This window comes from Lithobates pipiens, unplaced genomic scaffold (assembly GCF_037356315.1).
Source record: "Lithobates pipiens isolate NorthernLeopardFrog02 unplaced genomic scaffold, aLitPip1_a1.2 Scaffold_25, whole genome shotgun sequence".
Classification (NCBI taxonomy): Eukaryota; Metazoa; Chordata; class Amphibia; order Anura; family Ranidae; genus Lithobates; species Lithobates pipiens.
In genome coordinates, this window is record NW_027507787.1 from 75452795 (window position 1) to 75476942 (window position 24148).

General features: G+C 46.6%; 1 protein-coding gene across 1 annotated transcript; it reads right to left on the reverse strand.

The window, feature by feature from the left end:
• Positions 1 to 21523: 21523 nt before the first annotated feature.
• On the reverse strand, positions 21524 to 22561 carry LOC143930342 (L-lactate dehydrogenase B chain-like). Its single transcript, XM_077454597.1, has one exon. It carries the CDS (start codon positions 22495 to 22497, stop codon positions 21550 to 21552), a length of 948 nt encoding a protein of 315 aa, XP_077310723.1. The 5' UTR covers positions 22498 to 22561; the 3' UTR covers positions 21524 to 21549.
• Positions 22562 to 24148: the final 1587 nt, after the last annotated feature.

Sequence of the window (24148 nt, forward strand, 5' to 3'; positions counted from 1 at the left end):
ATTCGCACCGCACTGCAGTGCAAATCACATCCGATCTCTGTGCGATTCGAGTTCAGCCATTCGCCGCACCCGCCGCACCCGCCACACCCGCCGCACCCGCCGCAAATTCGCACGGGACCCTTTTTTTGGCCCGCAGCAGAATCGGATCGCATGGGTGTTCACACCATGCGATCCGAGTTTGCAGATCGCACTGCGATATGCGAACTGATCTGGGGGTGTCAGTAACATTTCACTGACACTCCCAGCAGTTCGCATAGGGCAGTGTGAACTGCCGCCGGGAGGCATGCGATGCGGGAACCCGCCGCGGATTCGCGGCGTTTCCGCATCGCTCCAGTGTGAACCCAGCCTAATAAGCGATCATTTTTCTGATCGCCGTATTAGTGTCACAGGTGACGCTAGTTAGGCAGGTAGGTATTTAGGTTCGCCGCAGCTTTTTATAGCGCCAGGGACCCCCATATACTACCGCATAAAGCCCCCTGATTGCCCCCTAGTTAACCCTTTCACCTGTGATCACCATATAACTGTTACAGGTGACGCTGGTTGGTTAGTTATTTTTTTATAGTTTCAGGGCACCCGCCATTTATTACCTAATAAAGGTTTAACCCCCTGATCACCCGGCAGGTGTCATTTGTGACTAATAACTGTTAGGGCAGTTAGGGTTAGCCCCCTTTAGTTCTAAGGTACCCCCCTAACCCCCCCAATAAAGGTTTAACCCCGTGATCACCCCCCGTCGCCAGTGTCACTAAGGCTGGGTTCACATTGCAGCGGTTTATGAGAACGGATGTGATTCGCACCGCACTGCAGTGCAAATCACATCCGATCTCTGTGCGATTCGAGTTCAGCCATTCGCCGCACCCGCCGCACCCGCCACACCCGCCACACCCGCCGCACCCGCCGCAAATTCGCACGGGACCCTTTTTTTGGCCCGCAGCAGAATCGGATCGCATGGGTGTTCACACCATGCGATCCGAGTTTGCAGATCGCACTGCGATATGCGAACTGATCTGGGGGTGTCAGTAACATTTCACTGACACTCCCAGCAGTTCGCATAGGGCAGTGTGAACTGCCGCCGGGAGGCATGCGATGCGGGAACCCGCCGCGCATTCGTGGCGTTCCCGCATCGCTCCAGTGTGAACCCAGCCTAATAAGCGATCGTTTTTCTGATCGCTGTATTAGTGTCACAGGTGACGCTAGTTAGGCAGGTAGGTATTTAGGTTCGCCGCAGCTTTTTATAGCGCCAGGGACCCCCATATACTACCGCATAAAGCCCCCTGATTGCCCCCTAGTTAACCCTTTCACCAGTGATCACCATATAACTGTTACAGGTGACGCTGGTTGGTTAGTTATTTTTTTATAGTTTCAGGGCACCCGCCATTTATTACCTAGTCTCACTAGTGTACCCCTAAATTTAGGGGTGTCTACTTTCCAAAATGGGGTCATTTGGGGGGGGGTTGTGCCATCTTGGCATTTTATGGCCTTCAAAACTGTAACGCCCTTAGAAAGCCTGAAGGCGGTGCTTGGTTTTCGGGGCCCCGTACGCGGCTAGGCTCCCAAAAAGTCCCACATATGTGGTATCCCCGTACTCAGGAGAAGCAGCAGAATTTATTTTGGGGTGTCATTTCACATATGCCCATGGCATGCGTGAGCAATATATCATTTAGTGACAACTTTGTGAAAAAAAAAAAAAAAAAAAAAGTTTGTAATTTTCCCGCAACTTGTGGCAAAATATAAAATATTCCATGGACTCAACATGCCTCTCAGCAAATAGCTTGGGGTGTCTACTTTCTAAAATGGGGTCATTTGTGGGGGTTTTGTGCCATCTTGGCATTTTATGGCCTTCAAAACTGTAATAGGTAGTGAGAAGTGAACTCAAAAATTTACGCCCTTAGAAAGCCTGAAGGCGGTGCTTGGTTTTCGGGGCCCCGTACGCGGCTAGGCTCCCAAAAAGTCCCACATATGTGGTATCCCCGTACTCAGGAGAAGCCGCAGAATTTATTTTGGGGTGTCATTTCACATATGCCCATGGCATGCATGAGCAATATATCATTTAGTGACAACTTTGTGAAAAAAAAAAAAAAAAAAAAGTTTGTAATTTTCCCGCAACTTGTGGCAAAATATAAAATATTCCATGAACTCAACATGCCTCTCAGCAAATAGCTTGGGGTGTCTACTTTCTAAAATGGGGTCATTTGTGGGGGTTTTGTGCCATCTTGGCATTTTATGGCCTTCAAAACTGTAATAGGTAGTGAGAAGTGAACTCAAAAATTTATGCCCTTAGAAAGCCTGAAGGCGGTGCTTGGTTTTCGGGGCCCCGTACGCGGCTAGGCTCCCAAAAAGTCCCACATATGTGGTATCCCCGTACTCAGGAGAAGCAGCAGAATTTATTTTGGGGTGTCATTTCACATACGCCCATAGCATGTGTGAGCAATATATCATTTAGTGACAACTTTGTGTAAAAAAAAAAAAATATTTTTTTTTTGTCATTATTCAATCGCTTGAGGCAAAAAAATAAAATATTCAATGGGCTCAACATGCCTCTTATCAATTTCCTTAGGGGGTCTACTTTCCAAAATGGGGTCATTTGGGGGGGTTTTGTACTGCCCTGCCATTTTAGCACCTCAAGAAATGAGATAGGCAGTCGTAAACTAAAAGCTGCGTAAATTCCAGAAAACGTACCTTAGTTTGTAGATGTGACAACTTTTGCGCAAACCAATAAATATACAATTATTGACTTTTTTTTTACCAAAGACATGTGGCTGAATACATTTTGGCCTAAATGTATGACTAAAATTGAGTTTATTGGATTTTTCTAATAACAAAAAGTAGAAAATATCATTTTTTTTCAAAATTTGCGGTCTTTTTACGTTTATATCGCAAAAAATAAAAATCGCAGAGGCAATCAAATACCATCAAAAGAAAGCTCTATTTGTGGGAAGAAAAGGACGCAAATTTTGTTTGGGTACAACATTGCATGACCGCGCAATTACCAGTTAAAGCAGCGCAGTGCCAAAGTGTAAAAAGACCTCTGGTCATTTACCAGCAAAATGGTCCGGTCTGAAAGTGGTTAAAGTAAAAATGCACAGATTACTGTGTAAATGACAATGGCAATGAAGGGGTTAAACACTAGGGGTGATCAAGGGGTTACGTGTGTCCTAGGAAGGTGTTCTAACTGTGGGGGGGTGGGCTACCACTGACATGACAGCAATCACTGCTCCCGCTGATGGGGTGCAGTAGATCCCTGTCATGTCACTAGGCAGAATGGGGAAATACCTTGTTTACAAAGGCATCTCCCTGTTCTTCCGCTCTGTGACACAATCGCAGGCCCCCGGTGGATATCGAGTCCACTGCGTGTGCGCCCACAATGCCGTGATTTAAAGGGGACATACATGTATGCCCATTTGGCCAGCCATACCATTGTGCCAATGTACATAGTCGTGGTAGTGGTTAACGTGTTCAGAAACTCTTTTTCCCACTGTTGGCAACAGCACCGAAAAGCCACACAAAAAGGGCACAAATCTATCCATTCTCCTCCTTACCCACTTCAATCTGCCCCTGCGATATGGAGTCATTACCTTTCAGCAGCCACCACTGACAGGTATGATGGTATATAGGGTACCCCAGGTCCTAGCAGCACATCTGCCAGCAGCATACCACCAATTGTAGACTGTAGCCGGCAAATTTATCGGCCCCATCTGCTACAGTGGAAAAAAAAATACAGTCCCTGGCACTCACAAGCCCAGCGTCTGAATGCAAGCCTGTCAAAGCTGTTGGCTCTCCAATTTCTGCCTTTCAGCCTGGTGGACTCTGCCCCCTTCTGTGAATACGTACAATGTATCACAATGGCAGGTTCCCAGTCGCTACTACTTTTCATGTAAGGCCATTCCATCTGTCTAACATTAGGTGGAAGGAAATATTCTGGTATCCTTGGGCAAGGCAGTCAGCTGTAAAATCCACCAAACTGCTGGCACATGGTCCAGCAAGCATGGGCAGGGATGATATATTTTGTTCACAGCACACTGTGTAATGCTGCTTGCAACTCGAAAGGATGCAGGACAGGGCTCGGTGCTGCAGCTTGTTGTGCTCCCACGTTTCCATACAGCTGGTGGTGAGAATGCCAGACCTGTGAGCTCTACCCCCTTCTCTTCTCTCCTCTTCCTCCACCACCTCCATGCCCTCCTCTGCAGACTTGTCATATGAACATCAGGTACCCCCTAAGTATTCAAAGGGCTATTCCCAGAGCCAGGCTAGAAGGTGTCATGTAGTGTTTCAGCTGGTTTGTTTAGGGGACAGAAACCACACTGGAGCAGGGATTCTTGCAGCTCTGCAGAGACAGGCCCAGAGGTGGTTCATATCAATGCCAGCTGGAGCCAGGAATGGTGGTTTCCGATAATGGCTCAAACCTCCTATCCGCCCTTAGACAGGGAAAGTTGACACATGTGACATGCCTGACACATATCCTCAATTTGGCGGTGCAGCATTTCCTAAGTAAATACCCAGGGTTGCAATATGTACTAAAGTAGGCCAGAAGGGTCTGTAGCCATTTCAGATGGTCATGCACAGCCAGTGCTCGGTTGGCTGAAATTCCACCTGCTCGTAAACCGCCGAATTTGTGACATGCCCACCAGGTGTAACTCAACTTTGGGATTGCTGCAGCAGCTATACATGCAGCAGAGGGCCATCAATGAGTATGTGTGCCAGTACAGCATGACAACAGGCTCAGGCCGCCTCAGCTTTTTTCCCCACGCCAATGGCTGATCATTAAGGATTCATTGTCACCATTTGAGGAGGCCGCAAGAATGGTGAGCAGTGACAGTGCATGCATCAGTGACACAATCCCTTTTGTGTTCCTGCTGGAGCAGACTCCGTGGCATTATGGACAGGGCACTGGAGGCAGAGCAGCAGGAGGAAGAGGACTTTGTTTCCTCTCAAGGCCCACTCTATCCAGACACCATCATTCCTATGTCACAGAACACACAGGAGGAGAGAGGGGAGGAGGATGAGGAGGAGGATTCTAGCACTTTCATAGGCTTTGAAGTAGAGGAAGACGTGTCAATCTGTAAGCGATGGCTATCCAAACACAGGATCCTTGGGAGTAGTACATGGCTGGGAGGAGGAGTTCCAGATGCTGTCATCCTGAGTGACCCGAGGAGTCTTCTTCTCAAGCCTCAGCAATTTTTAGGAGCATGGGCAACCTCATGCTTCATAAAGGAGAAGGATGATTACTGGTTGGCAACCCTCCTTGACCACCGTCTAAGGGGAAGGTCTCAGAACTCATCCCATCTCCACAGGGAGTGCAGAAGATAAAATCTCTTGAGGACACATTAAAGAGAATTTTTTAAATGTTTTTCCTGACTCCAGTAGGTTACAGTGTGGTGAACAACATTGTTTTGAGTCTTCTGTTGGTCAAGAGAGGAGCATTGGAGAAGGCATCCACCTAAGTGAGGCATTTCTGAATTTTTTTAGTCCTTGCTACCCAGGGCTGTCTGCTTCCACATCCCTTCTGCAGTGTCTGTATCACATTGTGGACGATTACTTCTGGGCCAAAACAGAGATGAAGAGATTTCTAGCTGACGATCCACTGACTTACTGTGTCATGAGAATAGACCACTGGCCAGAACTTGTCCAGTATGCTATAGAGTTGATGGGCTGTCCTGCATTCAGCGTGCTTTGAAAATGGGCATTCAGTGCTGTAGGAGGTTTTGTTGCTGATCATAGAACACATCTGTCCACAGATTCCGTGGACCGTTTGACTTTTAAAAAAATTTATCAGTCCTGGATTACCAGCTATGAAGCACCCGATACAGATATCACTGATTAAGTCTTTTTGGGATGTGGAATCTCTGCAGGACTCCGAGGCTGCCTAGCTTTGAGGGTGTTCAATCATTTCATCTGGAAGAATGTTTTTGGTATAGGTTTCATGGGCACAATTAACACCCAAAGACCTATTTTTCTTCACCTCTTTGACAGGTGCATATCATTGCAATTTTTTACAGCAAGGCCAATTCTTGCTTTCATCAAGATTATCTCTATAGGGTAACAGTGAAAAGGTGCTGACACCCAAAGACCAATTTTTATGCACCTGTTACTTCTATCCAAAAAATCGCTCATCTTGTTAAGGGAACTCCGTGGCAAATAAAAAAAAAATGAGGTGGAGTTCCCCCCAAAAATCCATACCAGACCCTTTATCCGAGCACGCAACCTGACAGGCCACAGGAAAAAGAGGGGGGATGAGAGAGTGGCCCCCCTCCTGAACCGTACCAGGCCACATGCCCTCAACATTAAGAGGATGCTTTTGGGGTCTGTGACCCCTCAAAGCACCATGTCCCCATGTTGATGGGGACAAGGGCCTCTTCCCCATAACCCTGGCCGGTGGTTGTGGGGGTCTGCAGGTGGGGGCTTAACAAGGGGACCCCCAGATCCCGGCCCCCCTGTTTGAAATGGTAAGGGATTCCAGCGGTGATAATCCACTCTTGCTATCCAGCAATGGATGATCACCTCTCCGAGGTCCAGCGATGGGTGATCTCTCCCGATGGTCCAGCGCAGAGCATCCATCCTGTCTCCAACGGAGACACTGCAGGAATCCCGGCAGCCTGACACGTCTTAGCTGAGGAGGATGGGACCACCCATCACCTGATTTTCATTACATCAGAGGGGGGCAGGGTCACCCGCACGTCTCTGGGGAAGCCCGGCTTTCCCCTTGCGTCAGAGGGGGGCGGGGTCAGGTGACGGGTGGCCCTGTCATCCTCCTCGGCTGAGACGTGTCAGGCTGCCGCTCTCTCGTTCCCCCCTCTTTTCCTGCGGCCTGCCAGGTTGCGTGCTCGAATAAAGGCCCTGGTATGGATTTTTGGGGGGAACTCCGCGCCATTTTTTTTTCAATTTGGCGTAGAGTTTCCCTTAAAATTCATACCAGACCTGTAGGGTCTGGTATGGATATTTGGGGAGAACCCTATGTCATTTTTTTAAAAAATTTGACGCGGGGTTCCCCTTAATATCCATACCAGACCTGAAGGGCCTGGTAATTGAATTTGGGGGAACCCCATGCTTTTTTTTTTTTATCAATGACTGTTCTCTGTATTACAATGAGCTGACAATTCATTATAGCCACGAGTGATTTTAAATTACTTTTTTCCTGCAGAAATTACACTTTGTGCAGGGACAGTTCTAAGCACGGGAAACATGCGCCCCTTTATAGGCATACTATACACACCCTCAGGTATGACATTTAAAGGAATATTACACTTTTATTGTTTCACTTTAAGCATTATTAAAATCACTGCTCCCGAAAAAACAGACGTTTTTAAAACATTTTTTTGCATTGATACATGTCCCCTGGGTCAGGACCCCGGGTCCCCAAACACTTTTTATGACAATAACTTGCATACAAGCCTTTAAAATTAGCACTTTAGATTTCTCCCTTAGACTTTTACAGGGTGTTCAGCGGCTTTTCAAATTTGCTGCGAACATCAGCGAACAGGCGAACAGGCAATGTTCGAGTCGAACATGAGTTGGACTCGAACTCGAAGCTCATCCCTATTGCTGAGCAAAATAAAGGCAGCTTGTAGGGAAAATAAATAAATTCAATTATTGCTGCAGCATATTCTAGACATGGTACAGATCTGCCACTTTACAGGCAGACTAAGGGGACCCCCTAGGCACTATATTGGAAGACATTTTTCATTTTTATGCTTTCACTTTAAAAATCAAAAAATCACTGCTCATTTAAAAATGACATTTTTCACAAACTTTTTTTTTTATTGATACGTGTCCCCCACGGCAGGACCCAGACCCCTATAACCATTATATGCCCAATTAATTGCATATATGCCATCAAAATGGACACTTTTGATGTTCGGGTCCCATTGACTTTAATGGGGTTCATCATTTGGGACCAAACTTTTGCGGTGTTTGAAAGTTCTGGTGCAAACCAAATAGGGGTTCATTCGGCATATCTCTTATTACCACTACCCAGACCCAGTGCAATATAGTACAGTGCCAACAATAATAAGACACGCCTCTCTATTATTTCATCATTTGGCCTGGTAATGAAGGGATGAAAATTCTGGTATCTATTGAGAATAATTTGGGCTACATTAATACAGAAGTACAAACTCTTGTATTACCTGTGTACATTGTTTTCCTGTGGCTGAAATACATGACAATATCAATGAGTCTAAATAAAGTACATCTTTTACTCTACTGCATTTGAATGATAGCCATGGTTGGTAGTAGCTACATAAGCGTATCTGTTAGATGCATTAAAACATGCAGTAGCTAGTCAGGATAACAAGATAAGATAAGTGTATAATGACTGACAACAGTAAAGACACGTAAAGCTGGATGAATTGAAGTGCTGTAACACATACCATTCACACATACTAGATTTTTAATAAAGTATGAAAAAAAAAAATAGAATAATTGCTGGACATTTCCTGGTGATCACTTATTTCTGTGCACAGCTAAAAGAACTGTTTGATTTGCATGTGTTTGTATATTTTTTAATAATTTTCTTTTTTAATAATCTTCTTATATGTATATTTGTCAGGTCACCTTGAGGCCAGGTGACAGATGCACCCCGTAGGGATTAGGAGTGCACCGCAAGGTTGTGGACCCTACGGCTGACTGCTGTAGATGGGAGTCAAGGTGATAGGAAGGCAGGGCCGCCAGAACACCAAGAAGGATCCCACCGGGGTTAGAGGGTAAGATTCCCTGGGGCGCGGAGTCTAAGGCCGCGTACACACGGGCGGATTGTCTGCCCAACTAAGTTCGGCAGACAATCCGACAGACAGTCCGTTCAAAATTAGCATGAACGGACTTGACCACACACGATGAGCAGACAGTCCGCTGAAAGCGTGATGACGTGTACAGCACGTACGACGGGACTAGAAAAACGACGTCCTATACACTGCAATGCAACCTTCGGCCGTGTAAACCCTTTCTGAGCATGCGCCATACTTAGTCCGTCCAACTTGCCTACACACGAGCGGACTGTCCGCTGAAACCAAGTTTGGACGGACAAAACCAAGTTTGAACGGACTGTCTTATGGAAATTCCGTAAGACTTTGTTCGTCAGACTGTCCGCTGAAAAAGTCCGCTGAAGCCCACACACGAGCGGATTTCCGCTGAAACACTGTTCAGCGGACTAAGTTGGGCAGACAGTCCGCCCGTGTGTACGCGGCCTAAGAGCCAGCAGGTGTTCACCAGAGCCTCGAGTGGTGAGGATGGACTTGGCTGCAACTGGCTCCAGGTCGCGACCCCCAGGGTCCCCCAGCTCACACCCACAGTAGGCAACAGGAGGATAGGGATGGTGAGGGACAAAGCCAAGGTAAGGGCCACAAGCAGACAGGAATAGTCAGGGACTCGCCAAAAGGTCAGGATCACAGGCAAACAGGGATAGTCAAGGACACGGCAAAGTCGGTAATGGAATAACAGCAGAGCACATGGTAGGTAACAGGAAGCTAACACACAAAGGTTGATCAGCAGGGCTGGCCTGCAGTGCACAGGTTAATATAGAGTTCTCTGATAGGAGCTAGGGTGGAGCCATGCCAGAGGATGGATTATAAAAGCAGTCAGGTGAGGGTCAGCTGGTCTCTAGAAATGAACACATGGAGACAGGTAAGCAGACGAACTCTATTGCATAACCATGTCAATATTGTTGTTTAAATGGATATTATTTTCCTTGTTCAAGTATTTTATTAAAGATCATTAGAGAACATTGAATGTACAGAGTAGAGAAAAATGTTACATAGTAACATTAAGATAATCTTATTACAGGAAAGAATATTTCTAGTTGCATATGACATCATATAATTGTTTAGTTGAGAATTAAATTAAGACAGATCAATGCAGTAAATTATTTGTTTTCTGGGGGCGTAGCTTGGATGGGACCCGGGATGGCTGCCTGAGAAGAGAGCTCCCGCACGGAGAGGACGAAAAAGGTTTCGAATCAGAGGATCCAGAGGGGCACTGACCATGGGCAGGTCCAATAGAAGCACCTTGACCCCCCCCCCCCCGCACTATGAAGGACTCCGGGGCACAACTGAGTAACAGCATAACAGAGATGTTTCGCTCCCACCCGGCAAGCCAGCACGTGGAGACCCAGGCCTCGCAGGACTCACAGGCCGCATCCCCGGACTCGCGTAGATACGCCACGGACCGGACATCGGGGAGTCCCGCGGCGCCCAGCCTCCTGGATCTTCAAAGAGATCTGCAAAGCGTGGCCCTGGATATTAAGCATACCCTGACGTCGGCCATTGTTGAATTAAAGACAGACATACATGCTATAAATCACTGCCTAGCAGCTGTAGAAGACGCCTCCCAGCTACAGGTAGCGGCCATCAGCCAAGTACAAAAGTCTTATGATTTGCAACTCCCACACATGTTTGAGCTCCACTGTCAAGTGGAAGATTTAGACAACAGGGGCCGCAGACATAATATTAGACTGAGAGGGGTTCCTGAGGGGGTGGACGCAGCTACCATGCCACAAACAGTATGTGCCATATTTAACAACTTACTAGATCGGCCTGCTGAAGCCCCAATTGATATGGAACGCATTCACCGCGCGCTAAGACCCCCCCCCCCCCCCGGGACTCTGAAACCCCCAGAGACATCATCTGTTTTATTGTCATCCCAGAGTGGTGCTCCTTTTATTTCCCTACTAAACCGTGGAAATCAGTGTCCCACAATGCACCAAAGCCAGCGACCAAGCTCCAGACGCCGCAGATTGGACCCCACATCCCCTGGAGACCGCCAGTCCAGAAGGGACCTTCCCTCACATAGCGCACACCTTTCCGCCACCCCAAGACAGGACCACCAGGATATCTAGAATGCTTTGACGCATTTTTCATGTCTACACCAGTTGACTGAAGCATCTCCTACCAATCCCACCCCAACAGACACCTGATTCGGGCGTTGCCTTCTCCCCCCCCCCATTTTTTTTTTTTTTTCTCTTTTTGTCTTTTTCCACCCTGCTTTAGGTCCGAAGCTCTGGTCAGTTTCAACATCTTGCAAGGATGGTACTCATAGAGGACTCCTCCAGAACCTCCCCACCTGACATCTTACCCTACTGTTATCACTCATGTGTCTGCCTGACAACAGGTTAGGTACACATGTTAGAGTCCAACCGTTCCAACAGAACTCTGCCAATATTCATCTTGCATTCAGGACTGTCCCAGTATCTGTACTCATACTCCCCCCTCCCCCCCTTTTTTTTTATATCTGCAATGCTTGTTATCATAGTACAAATGTGTAATTGCTTTTTATATGGTAGCCGTGATTAGCAATTATGTTAGATTTTAGGCAATAAGACAAACAAATGCGTAACCATTAGACATGTGCATTCGTTTTCGTCCGAATGCATTTTCGTCCGAATTTCAGCTATTTTCTTTTTCGTTTTGACAAACGATAACGAAAGCACAAAATCCGAAAAACGAAAGATCCGACATAAATGCTTTATTTTCGTTTTCATTGTTACAACAGTTCGATATAGAATAGGAGATTCGACATGACTCTGACGATAACAATCTGTCTATAGAATCTGTGGTCGAATGTGCCTAACCTTACCTCTATTAGTCCAAGATTATATAGAGAAAATATTCGACAGAGAAAAAAGATTTGACAGAGAGAAAAGATTCTGCAAGTTACTGTCCTAAAAAGTGTTTGGGGACCCGGGTCCTGCCCCAGGGGACATGTATCAATGCAAAAAAAAGTTTTAAAAACGACCGTTTTTTCGGGAGCAGTGATTTTAATAATGATTAAAGTGAAACAATAAAAGTGTAATATTCCTTTAAATTTCGTAGGGGGGGGGTTGTCTATAGTATGCCTGTGAAGGGGCGCATGTTTCCCGTGCTTAGAACTGTCCCTGCACAAAGTGTCATTTATGCAGGAAAAAAAGTCCTTTAAAATCACTCGCAGCTATTATGAATTGTCGGCTCCGTAATACAGAGAACACACATTGAAAGTCATTGATAAAAAAATTAAAAAATAAATTAAAAAAAAAGCGTGGGGGTCCCCCAAATTCAATTACCAGGCCCTTCAGGTCTGGTATGGATATTAAGGGGAACCCTGCCTCAAATTTAAGAAAAAATTTGACATAGGGTTCCCCCTAAATATCCATAACCAGACCCTTCAGGTCTGGTATGGATATTAAGGGGAACCCCGCGTCAAATTAAAAAAAAAATTGACGTGGGGTTCCCCCTAAAAATCCATACCAGACCCTTTATCCGAGCACGCAACCTGGCAGGCCGCAGGAAAAGAGGGGGGACGAGAGAGCGGCCCCCCTCCCTCCTGAACCGTATCAGGCCACATGCCCTCAACATTGGGAGGATGCTTTGGGGGTCTGTGACCCCTCAAAGCACCTTGTCCCCATGTTGATGAGGACAAGGGCCTCATCCCCACAACCCTGGCCGGTGGTTGTGGAGGTCTGCGGGCAGGGGGCTTATCAGAATCTGGAAGCCCCCTTTAACAAGGGGACCCCCAGATCCCGCCCCCCCCCTGTTTGAAATGGTAAGGGGGTACAAAAGTACCCCTACCATTTCACAAAGAAAGTGTAAAAAATGGTTAAATAAAACAAACACACTTTTGAAAAATTCCTTTATTAAAAATAAAAAAAAGATTCCAGCGGCGGTAATCCACTCTTGCTATCCAGCGACGGACGGTCATCTCTCCAGCGATGTCTCATCTCATCCAGCGCAGCGAATCCTCCATCCTTCTTCTGTCTCCGTGGAGGAGACACTGCAGGCATTCCGGCGGCTGACGTTTCTTATATACGGAGGGCGGGGCCACCCGTCACCTGACCCCGCCCCCCTCTGACGCAAGGGGAAACCCGGGGTTCCCTGTGACGTATGGGTGACCCCGCACCCCTCTGATGTAACACAGGCAGGTTTCCGTTACATCAGAGGGGGGCGGGGTCACCCATATGTCACAGGGAACCCCGGGTTTCCCCTTGCGTCAGAGGGGGGCGGGGTCAGGTGACGGGTGGCCCTGCCCTCCGTATATAAGAAACGTCAGCCGCCGGAATGCCTCCAGTGTCTCCTCCACGGAGACAGAAGAAGGATGGAGGATTCGCTGCGTTGGATGAGATGAGCCATCGCTGGAGAGATGACCGTCCGTTGCTGGATAGCAAGAGTGGATTACCGCCGCTGGAATCTTTTTTTTATTTTTTTATTTTTAATAAAGGAATTTTTCAAAAGTGTGTTTGTTTTATTTAACCATTTTTTACACTTTCTTTGTGAAATGGTAGGGGTACTTTTGTACCCCCTTACCATTTCAAACAGGGGGGGGCCGGGATCTGGGAGTCCCCTTGTTAAAGGGGGCTTCCAGATTCTGATAAGCCCCCCGCCCGCAGACCTCCACAACCACCGGCCAGGGTTGTGGGGATGAGGCCCTTGTCCTCATCAACATGGGGACAAGGTGCTTTGAGGGGTCACAGACCCCCAAAGCATCCTCCCAATGTTGAGGGCATGTGGCCTGGTACGGTTCAGGAGGGAGGGGTGGCCGCTCTCTCGTCCCCCCCTCTTTTCCTGCGGCCTGCCAGGTTGCGTGCTCGGATAAAGGGTCTGGTATGGATTTTTAGGGGGAACCCCACGTCAATTTTTTTTTTAATTTTACGCGGGGTTCCCCTTAATATCCATACCAGACCTGAAGGGTCTGGTTATGGATATTTAGGGGGAACCCCACGTCAAATTTTTTCTTAAATTTGAGGCAGGGTTCCCTTTAATATCCATACCAGACCTGAAGGGCCTGGTAATTGAATTTGGGGGACCCCCACGCTTTTTTTTAAATTTATTTATTTATTTTTTTATCAATGACTTTCAATGAGTGTTCTCTGTATTACGGAGCCGACAATTCCTAATAGCTGCGAGTGATTTTAAAGGACTTTTTTTCCTGCATAAATGACACTTTGTGCAGGGACAGTTCTAAGCACCAGAAACATGCGCCCCTTCACAGGCATACTATAGACAACCCCCCCCCTACGAAATTTAAAGGAATAATACACTTTTATTGTTTCACTTTAATCATTATTAAAATAACTGCTCCCGAAAAAAACGGCCGTTTTTAAAACTTTTTTTTGCATTGATACATGTCCCCTGGGGCAGGACCCGGGTCCCCAAACACTTTTTAGGACAGTAACTTGCAAATTAGCCTTTAAAATTAGCACTTTAGATTTTGAACGTTGGAGTCCCATAGATTTTAATAGGGTTCTAAAGTATGCTATATACTAGCTCCGTCGAATCTTCTTTATACATTCGACAGACACCATAAGCCTTCAAAGACAGATTCGACCGTAATTCATGAGGATTTTCGGACGAATGCAATTTTTGAACGAAAAACGAAATAAATAAAAACGAATTTCGGGAGTAACTAAATAAATTAAGTTTTCGGACGAAAACGAAATTCCGAAACGAAATATTTTACCCTGTACATGTCTAGTAACCATTAAGTTAATTGTTCACGCCTCATTTCTTCCCCCTACTCACGGGGCCCAAAACGGGCATATGTTACCCATGCATATTTTTCCATAATGCAATAGATCTCCAATACTGTTTACGCACATATGACTTTTACACTAACGCATATGACATGTCAATGGGGCTGGCATTCTCGAATGCCTTGCAGATAACTGGCCTTCGCTTCCCGTTATTAAGTGCCTAATCGCTCACTGCGAATACTCAGACTACCTCTATACACAGTACTAACTCCATACACAGTTGGTATGGTTCAAATCGTTCATGCCGCATTGCGGGCTAGGTCCTGGGCCAATACATGGTACTACCCTACATAATACACACTATCCTCTGCTACAACTGTTTACTTTAATCGTCCTCCTCAGTGCTACATCTCCTGATCTTTTCCAAGTTCACAGACCCCACACAGCTGGTCACCCAGACCTGAGCTGACAGTCCGATTTTCCCCCAATAGGTGGATAGGCGCGCCTAAGGCCACCTCCGGTACAAATCCACGTCAGAAATTCAGTTTGTGTTTCTGAGACCTCACCCCCCCTCCCCCCCCCCTCCCCTCTTTCTCTCTTTCCTACTTTTGCTCCCCCTTCTTCCCCCCCCCCCGCACCCTCCCCTACTCTTTTTCTTCCCCTCTACAGTTGGGGCCGCTCCTCTCCCTCTTCCCCCACCATCGGGACATAAAACCAACCCCTACAGAACACAGATTCTCTATAGCACAACAAACTCCCTACACGGTCATATACCCGAGACCTTAAAGATAAGCACAATGCAGAAAGATTCGAACACCCAAAAGCAGCTTACACTAAAATGCCTGTGAAAGGCTTAAACCTTCCAGAAAAAAGATCACAAGTTCTCTCGGCCCTGTCTAAACATAAAGCCCACTTCTTAATGTTACAAGAAACACACTTTTGCTCGGATGCAATCCCCAAACTGACAAACCACACATACAAGCGAGCGCTTCACTCCACCAATCCGGCCTCCAAGTCTAAAGGGGTCTCTATCCTCATTTCCAAACAAGCTGACTTCCAACTAATTGATTATTTAAGTGACCAGGACGGTAGATATATCTTTATCAAAGGCACATATGCAGCCAAACCAATCACATTGGCCAATATCTACTGCCCGAACGAACACCAAGTAACCTTTTTAAAAAAAAACAACATGTTATCTCTTGTCCTCATTTCGGGAAGGAATTTTAATTCTAGGCGGAGACTTCCATGTCCCACTCAACCCTTTATTAGATTCCTCTACGGGTACCTCAGCACTCCCTTACCGTGCACTAAGGCAGATCAAAATCCAACTACAGAACTTGACTCTCCACGACACATGGTACACCACATTCCCGACAGACAAAGACTACACCTTCTTCTCCTATCCACACCAGAAATATTCAAGAATAGACTACATATTCCTTTCCCAGACCGACCTCCCACTCCTTTCACAAGCCACGATAGAGCCCATGTTCCTGTCCGACCACCACCCTGTCACAATGACCCTTACTTTCCCTGACTCCAAAAAAATAACCAAGACTTGGAGGATGAACCCGTCCCTCCTAAAAGACCCAGTAACACTACGACAAATAGATACCAGAATCCGCCTATACTTTCAGGAAAACGCTTCTCCAGACATTTCACCCATCTCATTATGGGAGGCACATAAATGCGTCTTAAGGGGGAAGCTTATCTCCATGACCGCAATTGCTAAAAGAAAGCAACAGGAACTGATTGCGTCACTTATTAACACAATCAATAGACTTGAAATAGCGTAAAAGCAATCAACTTCACAATCCACACTGCAGGACCTCTTATACGCACGCTCCTCTTTGCTGGACGAACTGAGGAAACACACTAGATGCAGATATGTTCTCCAGAAAAAGGTGTTCTATGAACACGGGAACAAAAGTGGGAGGTTATTGGCCCGCACTATACAAACAGCTAAGCCTATGTCCTTAATCCACAATATCCGAGATAGCCAAGGCTCACTCCTTTCTAAAAATGAGGATATAGCAGCACACTTTGAAAAGATTTACTCTGCACTCTATAACCTACCGGATGACAATGTAAGGCCCTCTGATACACCGGACCGGCTTTCGCAAATGAGAGAATTTTTAGCCTAATATAGCCCCAACCCAATCACCCCACAACAAACCGTGACCCTGGAACAACCGCTATCCATTGAGGAACTGAACCTCGCCATGAAACAAATGAAGCCGGGCAAGAGCCCAGGACCTGACGGCTTCCCCCTCACTTACTACTAGAGCTTCTCTGACATACTCTCCCCCCAACTACTGACAACTCTGAACTCCCTCTCAAACCCACTTACCCCTGTAGGCAACATGCTAGAGGCCCACATAGCGGCCATTCCTAAAGAGGGCAAGGACCCTTCCTAAGTGTCTAATTATAGGCCCATTTCTCTACTGAATGTAGATATCAAGCTCTACGCAAAGATGATCGCAAATAGACTCTCACCCCTTATCCCTGGCCTCATCTCACCTGACGAGGTGGGTTTTGTTACAGGTAGAGAGGCCAGGGATAATACCATCCGAACACTAAACATTCAACACTGGCTTGCCACGAGGGGGACCGGGGGATTACTTTTATCACTCGACACGGAGAAGGCGTTTGACAGGGTGGCCTGGGACTAAATGCAGGAGGTACTGAGGGCCATTGGCCTTCCCTCCCGTATGCTTGCCTACATCAATGCTCTGTATAGCAACCCTTCTGCAAGGGTAAAAACCAACGGCCTCCTGTCAAACGCCTTTCCCATAAGCAACGGCACTCACCAAGGATGCCCGTTGCATCCCCTGATATTTGTCCTGACATTAGAACCTCTTCTTAATAGACTACGCGCTAACACAGACGTCCAAGGGATATCTATTAAACACAAAGAATACAAAGTAGTTGCATTTGCGGACGATATTTTACTAACACTACAGTCACCTCGGGCATCTTTACCCAATCTCTTAAAAGACATTAAAAACTTTGGTTACCTTTCCAATCTCAAAATCAATTATTCCAAATCTCACGCCCTAAACATTTCCTTACCCTCACGAGAAGTACTCCACTGCCAAGACTCCTTCCCCTTCCAGTAGAAAAGACAAGCTATCACCTACCTTGGCATCCAAATCACCAGAAAAACTGCTGATCTTTACGCTTACAACTTCTTGACAGTCCTAACAAGAATCCAAACAGACCTGAAAAACTGGGCCAATCTCAATGTGTCATGGTTTGGTTGCTCTGCCCTAATAAAAATGATAGCCCTCCCACGTATTCTGTATCTCCTGCAGACAGTCCCAATCTACATACCCCCATCCTTCTTCTTGTCATACAAGAGGATGTGTACAACGTTTATTTGGAAAAACAGTACCCCACGTATTAAATACTCTCGTCTGATGTGCCCCAAGACTAATGGCGGCATTGCCTTACCCGATCTCTACAATTGCTATCTGGCATGCCATCTGACTAGACTGTTGGACTGGAAAGCTCATAGGGAGGAGAAGACCTGGGTCACTTTGGAAAGCTCCTTTTCGACTTACCCTTTGCACACTCTTCCTTGGCTCTCGCCGAAACATTGGACCCATTCCATTAGGACGCACCCGCTCATCCACGCCTCATTGCTAGCCTTCGAGAAGGCAGTGGCCTCTCACCACATAACCTCACACGCAGGCCCACTGACCGCCCTGAGGGGGAACTCAGACTTCCCTCCAGGAGAGTCGACCACATTTTTAACACGGGAATGGCCACATGCTGATGTTCTAGCACGACCATTCTTTCATAAAGGACAACTGAGACCCTATGAAAACCTCAAATCTATATCACACATGAAGGACTTTCCCTTCTGGACCTACAGACAATTGAGGCATTTTTTTACCTCCAAGAACCAAAATGACATTTGAAAAAGACAACTCACCTCATTCAAATCTCTCCACTCCCAAAACGCACCACAAAGACATCTAATATCTTTGATCTACTCTATGCTCCAAGACGAAGCCCACTTCACACAGACAGACTCCTCAAGATTATCTTGGGGTAAAGGCCTACAAATAACACATTACTGATGAGGACTGGGGAGCCATCTACGCATATGCACAGAAGGGAACATTAAACGTAGCCATTCAGGAAAATAGCTATAAGATAGTCACAAAATGGTACAGGACCCCATCCCGCTTACACAAATTCTCTCCCTCAATCCCAAATGTGTGTTGGAGATGCAACAAAGAAGAAGGCTCTATGCTCCACATATGGTGGGATTGCACCATGCTTCAACCATTTTTGGAAGGAAGTACACTCCATAATAACACAGGTCACCACTTATGCCTTAGACTACAATGCTGCTCAGTATCTCCTCCATCATCCTTCTTTGCCCAAACGATCCTATCATAAATCTCTGGCCATGCACATGGTTAATGCGGCGAGACTGTGCATTCCTGTGCTTTGGCGATCAAACAAGACTCCAACCATCAGAGAATGGTTGATGAGGATCGCTAAGATTGAGGAGATGGAGGATCTGATGTATACCTCCCAAGACCGCATACAGAAATTGTCCACCACATGGGCCTGCTGGACACACTTTAAGTCCACGGAAAGATATAAATCTCATTTCCATGATAGTTCTATCCACGAGCCGCCTGTAATAGACCCTGGCATAACTTGAACGATGTGGTGGGGCCGGGGGAGAGGAGTGGCCCCCTACTTCTATACTTCTCTCTCTTTTCTTACACTAATGCCCCTCTATTGTCCTCCCACAAGTCCCTCTGACCCTCCCTACCCCCTTGACCTCCTCCCTCTTGCCCATTCCTACCTCTTTCTCTCCACTCCCCACATGGGAGCTTCATCACACTGCACACTACTCAACAAAAACACTCTACCCCCACAAAAAAAGAGGCACCTATTGTTTACTATATTCTATATACAAGTTTCATGATCCTGTCAAGACCATGGGCGGACCTGGTGACAGTGGTCCCGGTGGTCACTATCTGCTTTTGAGTAAACTTGTTGCAACTAGAACGGCACTTCTCAAGGACGCAGGATTGTTGGTAGTACATACAATGTTTCTTTTTGATTACAAGTTACTTATGTTCAGTATATTCTGTATTTTCTCTCTTCATGACTGGAACTTTTTGCATATATTACCAGTGTTCAACACAGTCATGGATGCTCCTTTCATGTAGCTGTTCAATATGATGTATGTGCAATTATTTTATTTTCGAATAAAAACCTTTTTATGGAAAAAAAATAATATTTGTTTTCTATCTAAACAAAAATCGACCTTATATATATGTAGCACTGACCCCCGAAGAAGCGGCTGGTTTTGTTGGGCTTATGATTTACCTTCTCCACCTCATTCTTGTCTAGGGGTTCCCGCTTGAATCCCTTTTAGGAATTTTTATTTGCATAAAATGTTGAACAGAACACAGTCTCTCAGTTGGGAATAGAGGGTATGGGTAGGAAAACTCTTTTGGAACTGCTGACTAGGGATGAGCCGAACACCCCCCGGTTCGGTTTGCACCAGAACTTTCGAACGGACCCCACGTTCGTTACGAACGTTAGAACCCCTTTGAAGTCTATGGGACTCGAACGTTCGAAATGGAAAGTGCTAATTTTAACGGCTAATATGCAAGATACTGTCCTAAAAAGGGTTTGGGGACCTGGCTCCTGCCCCAGGGGACATGGGTTAATGCCTAAAATGTTTTTAAAAATGGCAGTTTTGGTGGGAGCACTGATTTTACTGACGATTAAAGTGAAAAAAAAAGTGAAATATTCCTTTAAATAAGGTGCTTGGGGGGTGTCTGTAGTATGCCTGTAAAGTGCCACGTGTTTCTCGTGTTTAGAACAGTCCCTGCACAAAATGACATTAAACGGAAATAACACCATTTAAAACTGCTTGCGGTTTTAATGTTATATCTGGTTCCTGCAATATGGTTGAAAATCATTCAGAAAAATGGCATGGGTAGCCCTCCCTGCCCATTACCAGCCTATTTGGGTCTTGTACGCATATTAAGGGGGACCCTGTACCCATATTAAAAAAAGGAAATGCGTGTGGTCCCCAGGCCCTATATACTCAGAACAGCAGTATACAGGCGGTGCAAACAAGACAGGGACTGTGTAGGTTTGTTGTGTTAAGTTGAATCTGTTTGTAATTTTCAACTGGTACATTTTTAAAGTGTAGCTCCAGTCAAAAAAACTATTTTTAAGCTTTTTGGAAAACATAGGGTTATCACCCCTGTATAATTTGTTTTGTCGTCCATCTTTTTTCATCTCACTTGCTGCTGTCTCCTTGCGTTTGCAAGTAGGAGATGTTTGTAAGTTGGATGTTTGAAAGTAGGGGCCTGCCCTATATGCTCTGCAGAAATGGCGGAACAAGGTGTTGGTTTTGCCACAACATTGTAAGCCCTCAAAGTGACTCTTGGTGGGCGCTGGAGCGCCCTGCTGTGAACGATTATATCAAGAATTGTAATTACATGCCATTGTTGAGCAGTGGTAGAAAAATTGACCTTTGGTGGTTGTGGTGCTGGTGCCACAACACTATAAGTCCTCACCGTTACTCTGGGTGGGCACAGGAAGGGGCCCTCCTGTGAAATATTATATCAAGAATTGTAATTACATGTCCCTGTTAAACAGGGGCAGAAAAATTTGGCCTTAGGCACTGCTGCTGGTGCCACCACACTGCAACCTCTTCCATATACTCTAGTTTTTTTGCTGGAATTAGCCCTGCTGCAAAGCATTGCATCAAAAATTGTACTTAAACGCCCCTGTTAAACAGGGGCAGAAAAATTGGGCCTTAGGCACTGGTGCTGGTGCCACCACACTGCAACCTCTGCCATATACTCTAGTTTTATTGCAGGAATTAGCCCTGCTGCAAAGCATTGCATCAAAAATTGTACTTAAACGCCCCTGTTAAACAGGGGCAGAAAAATTGGGCCTTAGGCACTGGTGCTGGTGCCACCACACTGCAACCTCTGCCATATACTCTAGTTTTTTTTTTTTTTTTTTTCAGTTCCATCAGATTTTATTCTGACAACCATTGTTACACTATAAACCTGGAATCTGTAAGAAAGGCAAGGCGTGGACTGTAATGGCATTTTATTAGGACTTCAGAGGTCTTTGAGATCTTTCTGGATGCTCCACAGGGTCTCTGCACTCTTCTGCAGCTGAGCCTTCTCATCATTTGTCAGTTTCTGATTTACAACTTGAACTAGACCTTGTGCGTTCAAGACACATGGGAGACTCAGGAAGACTTCATTCTCAATACCATAAAAGCCCTTTACCATTGTTGAAACGGGATGGACTCTGCTCAGGTTCTTAAGAATGGACTCTGCCAGGTCAGCCACACTCATGCCGATAGCCCAGTTGGTGTATCCTTTTAGTCTGATTACATCATAAGCACTGGCAACCACATCTTTGTGGACCTGCTTCCAGTTCTCTGAATCCTTGTCAGTTCCAATATCAGGATTAAGTGACTGAAGGGGGACTCCACCAACATTCACTCCACTCCAAATGGGAACACTGGAATCCCCATGTTCACCCAAAACGTAGCCATGGCAGCTTGAAGTGTTGATGTCAAGTTTCTGGCCAATTAGGTAGCGAAACCTTGCTGAATCCAAGTTGGTTCCACTTCCAACTGGATTGGAAACCACAAGGATAGTGGCATCAGGGCTGTTTTTTACCACCTGAGGGATAATAAACTTGAAGACGTTGACATTTCTCTGTACAAGGTTCAGACGGCTCTCCCCTTCCTGTTGACGGACTCCACCAGTGACCACAACAAGCTTAGAGTCAGCTGTTACTGAGTAGTCTTTGTTTGCCACAATGGTTGGCGTTTTAAGAAACAGACTTCCATGTTGCAAGTCCAGCTTCTCCCCCTCCAGTTTATCTTCCAAGATATCAACCAAGGCAAGCACATCAGGCAGTTCCTTCAGAAGGACGCTGACGGCACAAGCCATGCCAACTTGACCAACTCCTACGATTGTGACCTTGTTTTTGGGAGTATAGGTCTTCTCTTTTGCCACAGAAGAAAGGAGGCTTTTTTGTACAGTTGCCATGGTGAATGATCTTAGGCTGTGGAAGGCTGGAGGGAGATCTCAATGTGGCTTCAGCTTCTGTCTGAATGCCATATACTCTAGTTTTATTGCAGGAATTAGCCCTGCTGCAAAGCATTGCATCAAAAATTGTAATTAAACGCCCCTGTTAAACAGGGGCAGAAAAATTGGGCTGCTGGCATCACCCAGAACCAAAAATGTTCTTCCAACATATCAGCGGAGGAGGAAGAGGATAGACAATCAACATAACAGGACAGTCACTCAGCATCAGCATAGGCAGTCTTGAAGGGATGCGGTATTTAAAAAAAAATGATTCGGTTACATCAGCTTCAGGTGCTTGGTAGCTGTGGGTGATCCAAGACTGATTCATCTTGATGAAGGTCAGTCGATCAACTGATTCGGTGGACAGGCGCACCCTGTGATCGGTAACAAAGCCACCAGCAGCACTGAAGGTGCGTTCCGAAAGAACGCTGGATGCAGGACAGGCCAGTAGCTCAATTGCATACTGTGCAAGCTCTGGGCAGTGATCCATCCTCAAGACCCAGTAAGCCAGAGGATTTTAGGTGGGAAAGGTGTCCAAGTCTGACCTTGCCCCTAGGTATTCCTGCACCATGTAAATCAGACGCTGGCGATGGGTGCTGGAACCAATCATACCTTGGGGCTGCGGACTAAAAAATTGTCTGAAAGCATCAGCCAGACGGCCACCTTCTCCACCGCTCCTTCTGACCGATGCCTCAGCAACACGTTGTCCAGGACCAGGAGTTTGTAACCTCCCAGTCTCTGGGAACGCGTTGCACAGACCTTTCTGCAAGGCCTCCCGGAGATGTCTCATCCTCTGCTCCCTCTGCGATGGCAAGATAAGGTCGGCAACCTTACCCTTGTACCGTGGATCAAGGAGAGTGGCCAGCCAGTAATGGTCCCTCTCCTTGATCCGAAGAATACGAGGATCCTTTCGCAGCCTTTGCAGGATCAGGGAGGCCGTGCAGCGTAGGTTAGCTGAGGCATTCGGTCCGGAGTCCTCTGGGTCACTAAGGACAACATGATCCGCAGCTACCTCCTCACAGCCACGTACAAGTCCACGTGTTTCTTGGGACTGTAAATCATCCCTATAAGACTGCTGCTGCTGCTGCTGATGCTGATGCTAATGCTGAGTGCCAGCCTCCACCTCCATGCTGACACAATCATCCTCCTCCTCCTCTTCCTCCTCCTCATCCTCTTCCTGTGTGATGGGTGACACAGCAGGAACACTGTCTGGATAAAGGGGGCCTTGAGAGGCAAGGAAGTCCTCCTCTTCCTGCCTCTGTTCTGCCTCAAGTGCCCTGTCCATTATTCCACGCAGCGTATGCTCCAAGAGGTGGACAAGAGGTACAGTGTCACTGATGCATGCACTGTCACTGCTCACCATCCTTGTGGCCTCCTCAAACGGTGACAGGACAGTGCATGCATCCCTGATCATGCCCCACTGGCGTGGTGAGAAAAAACCAAGCTCCCCTGACCCTGTCCTGGTGCCGTAGTCGCACAGGTACTCATTGATGGCCCTCTGCTGCGTGTGCAGCCGCTGCAGCATGGCCAATGTTGAGTTCCATCTGGTGGGCATGTCACATATAAGGCGGTTCTTGGGCAGGTTCAACTCCTTTTGGAGCTCAGCCAGCCA

What these genes read in the sequence shown, in the direction of transcription:
- LOC143930342 (XM_077454597.1), bottom strand. Translation starts at nt 22,497, where the DNA reads ATGGCAACTGTACAAAAAAGCCTCCTTTCTTCTGTGGCAAAAGAGAAG.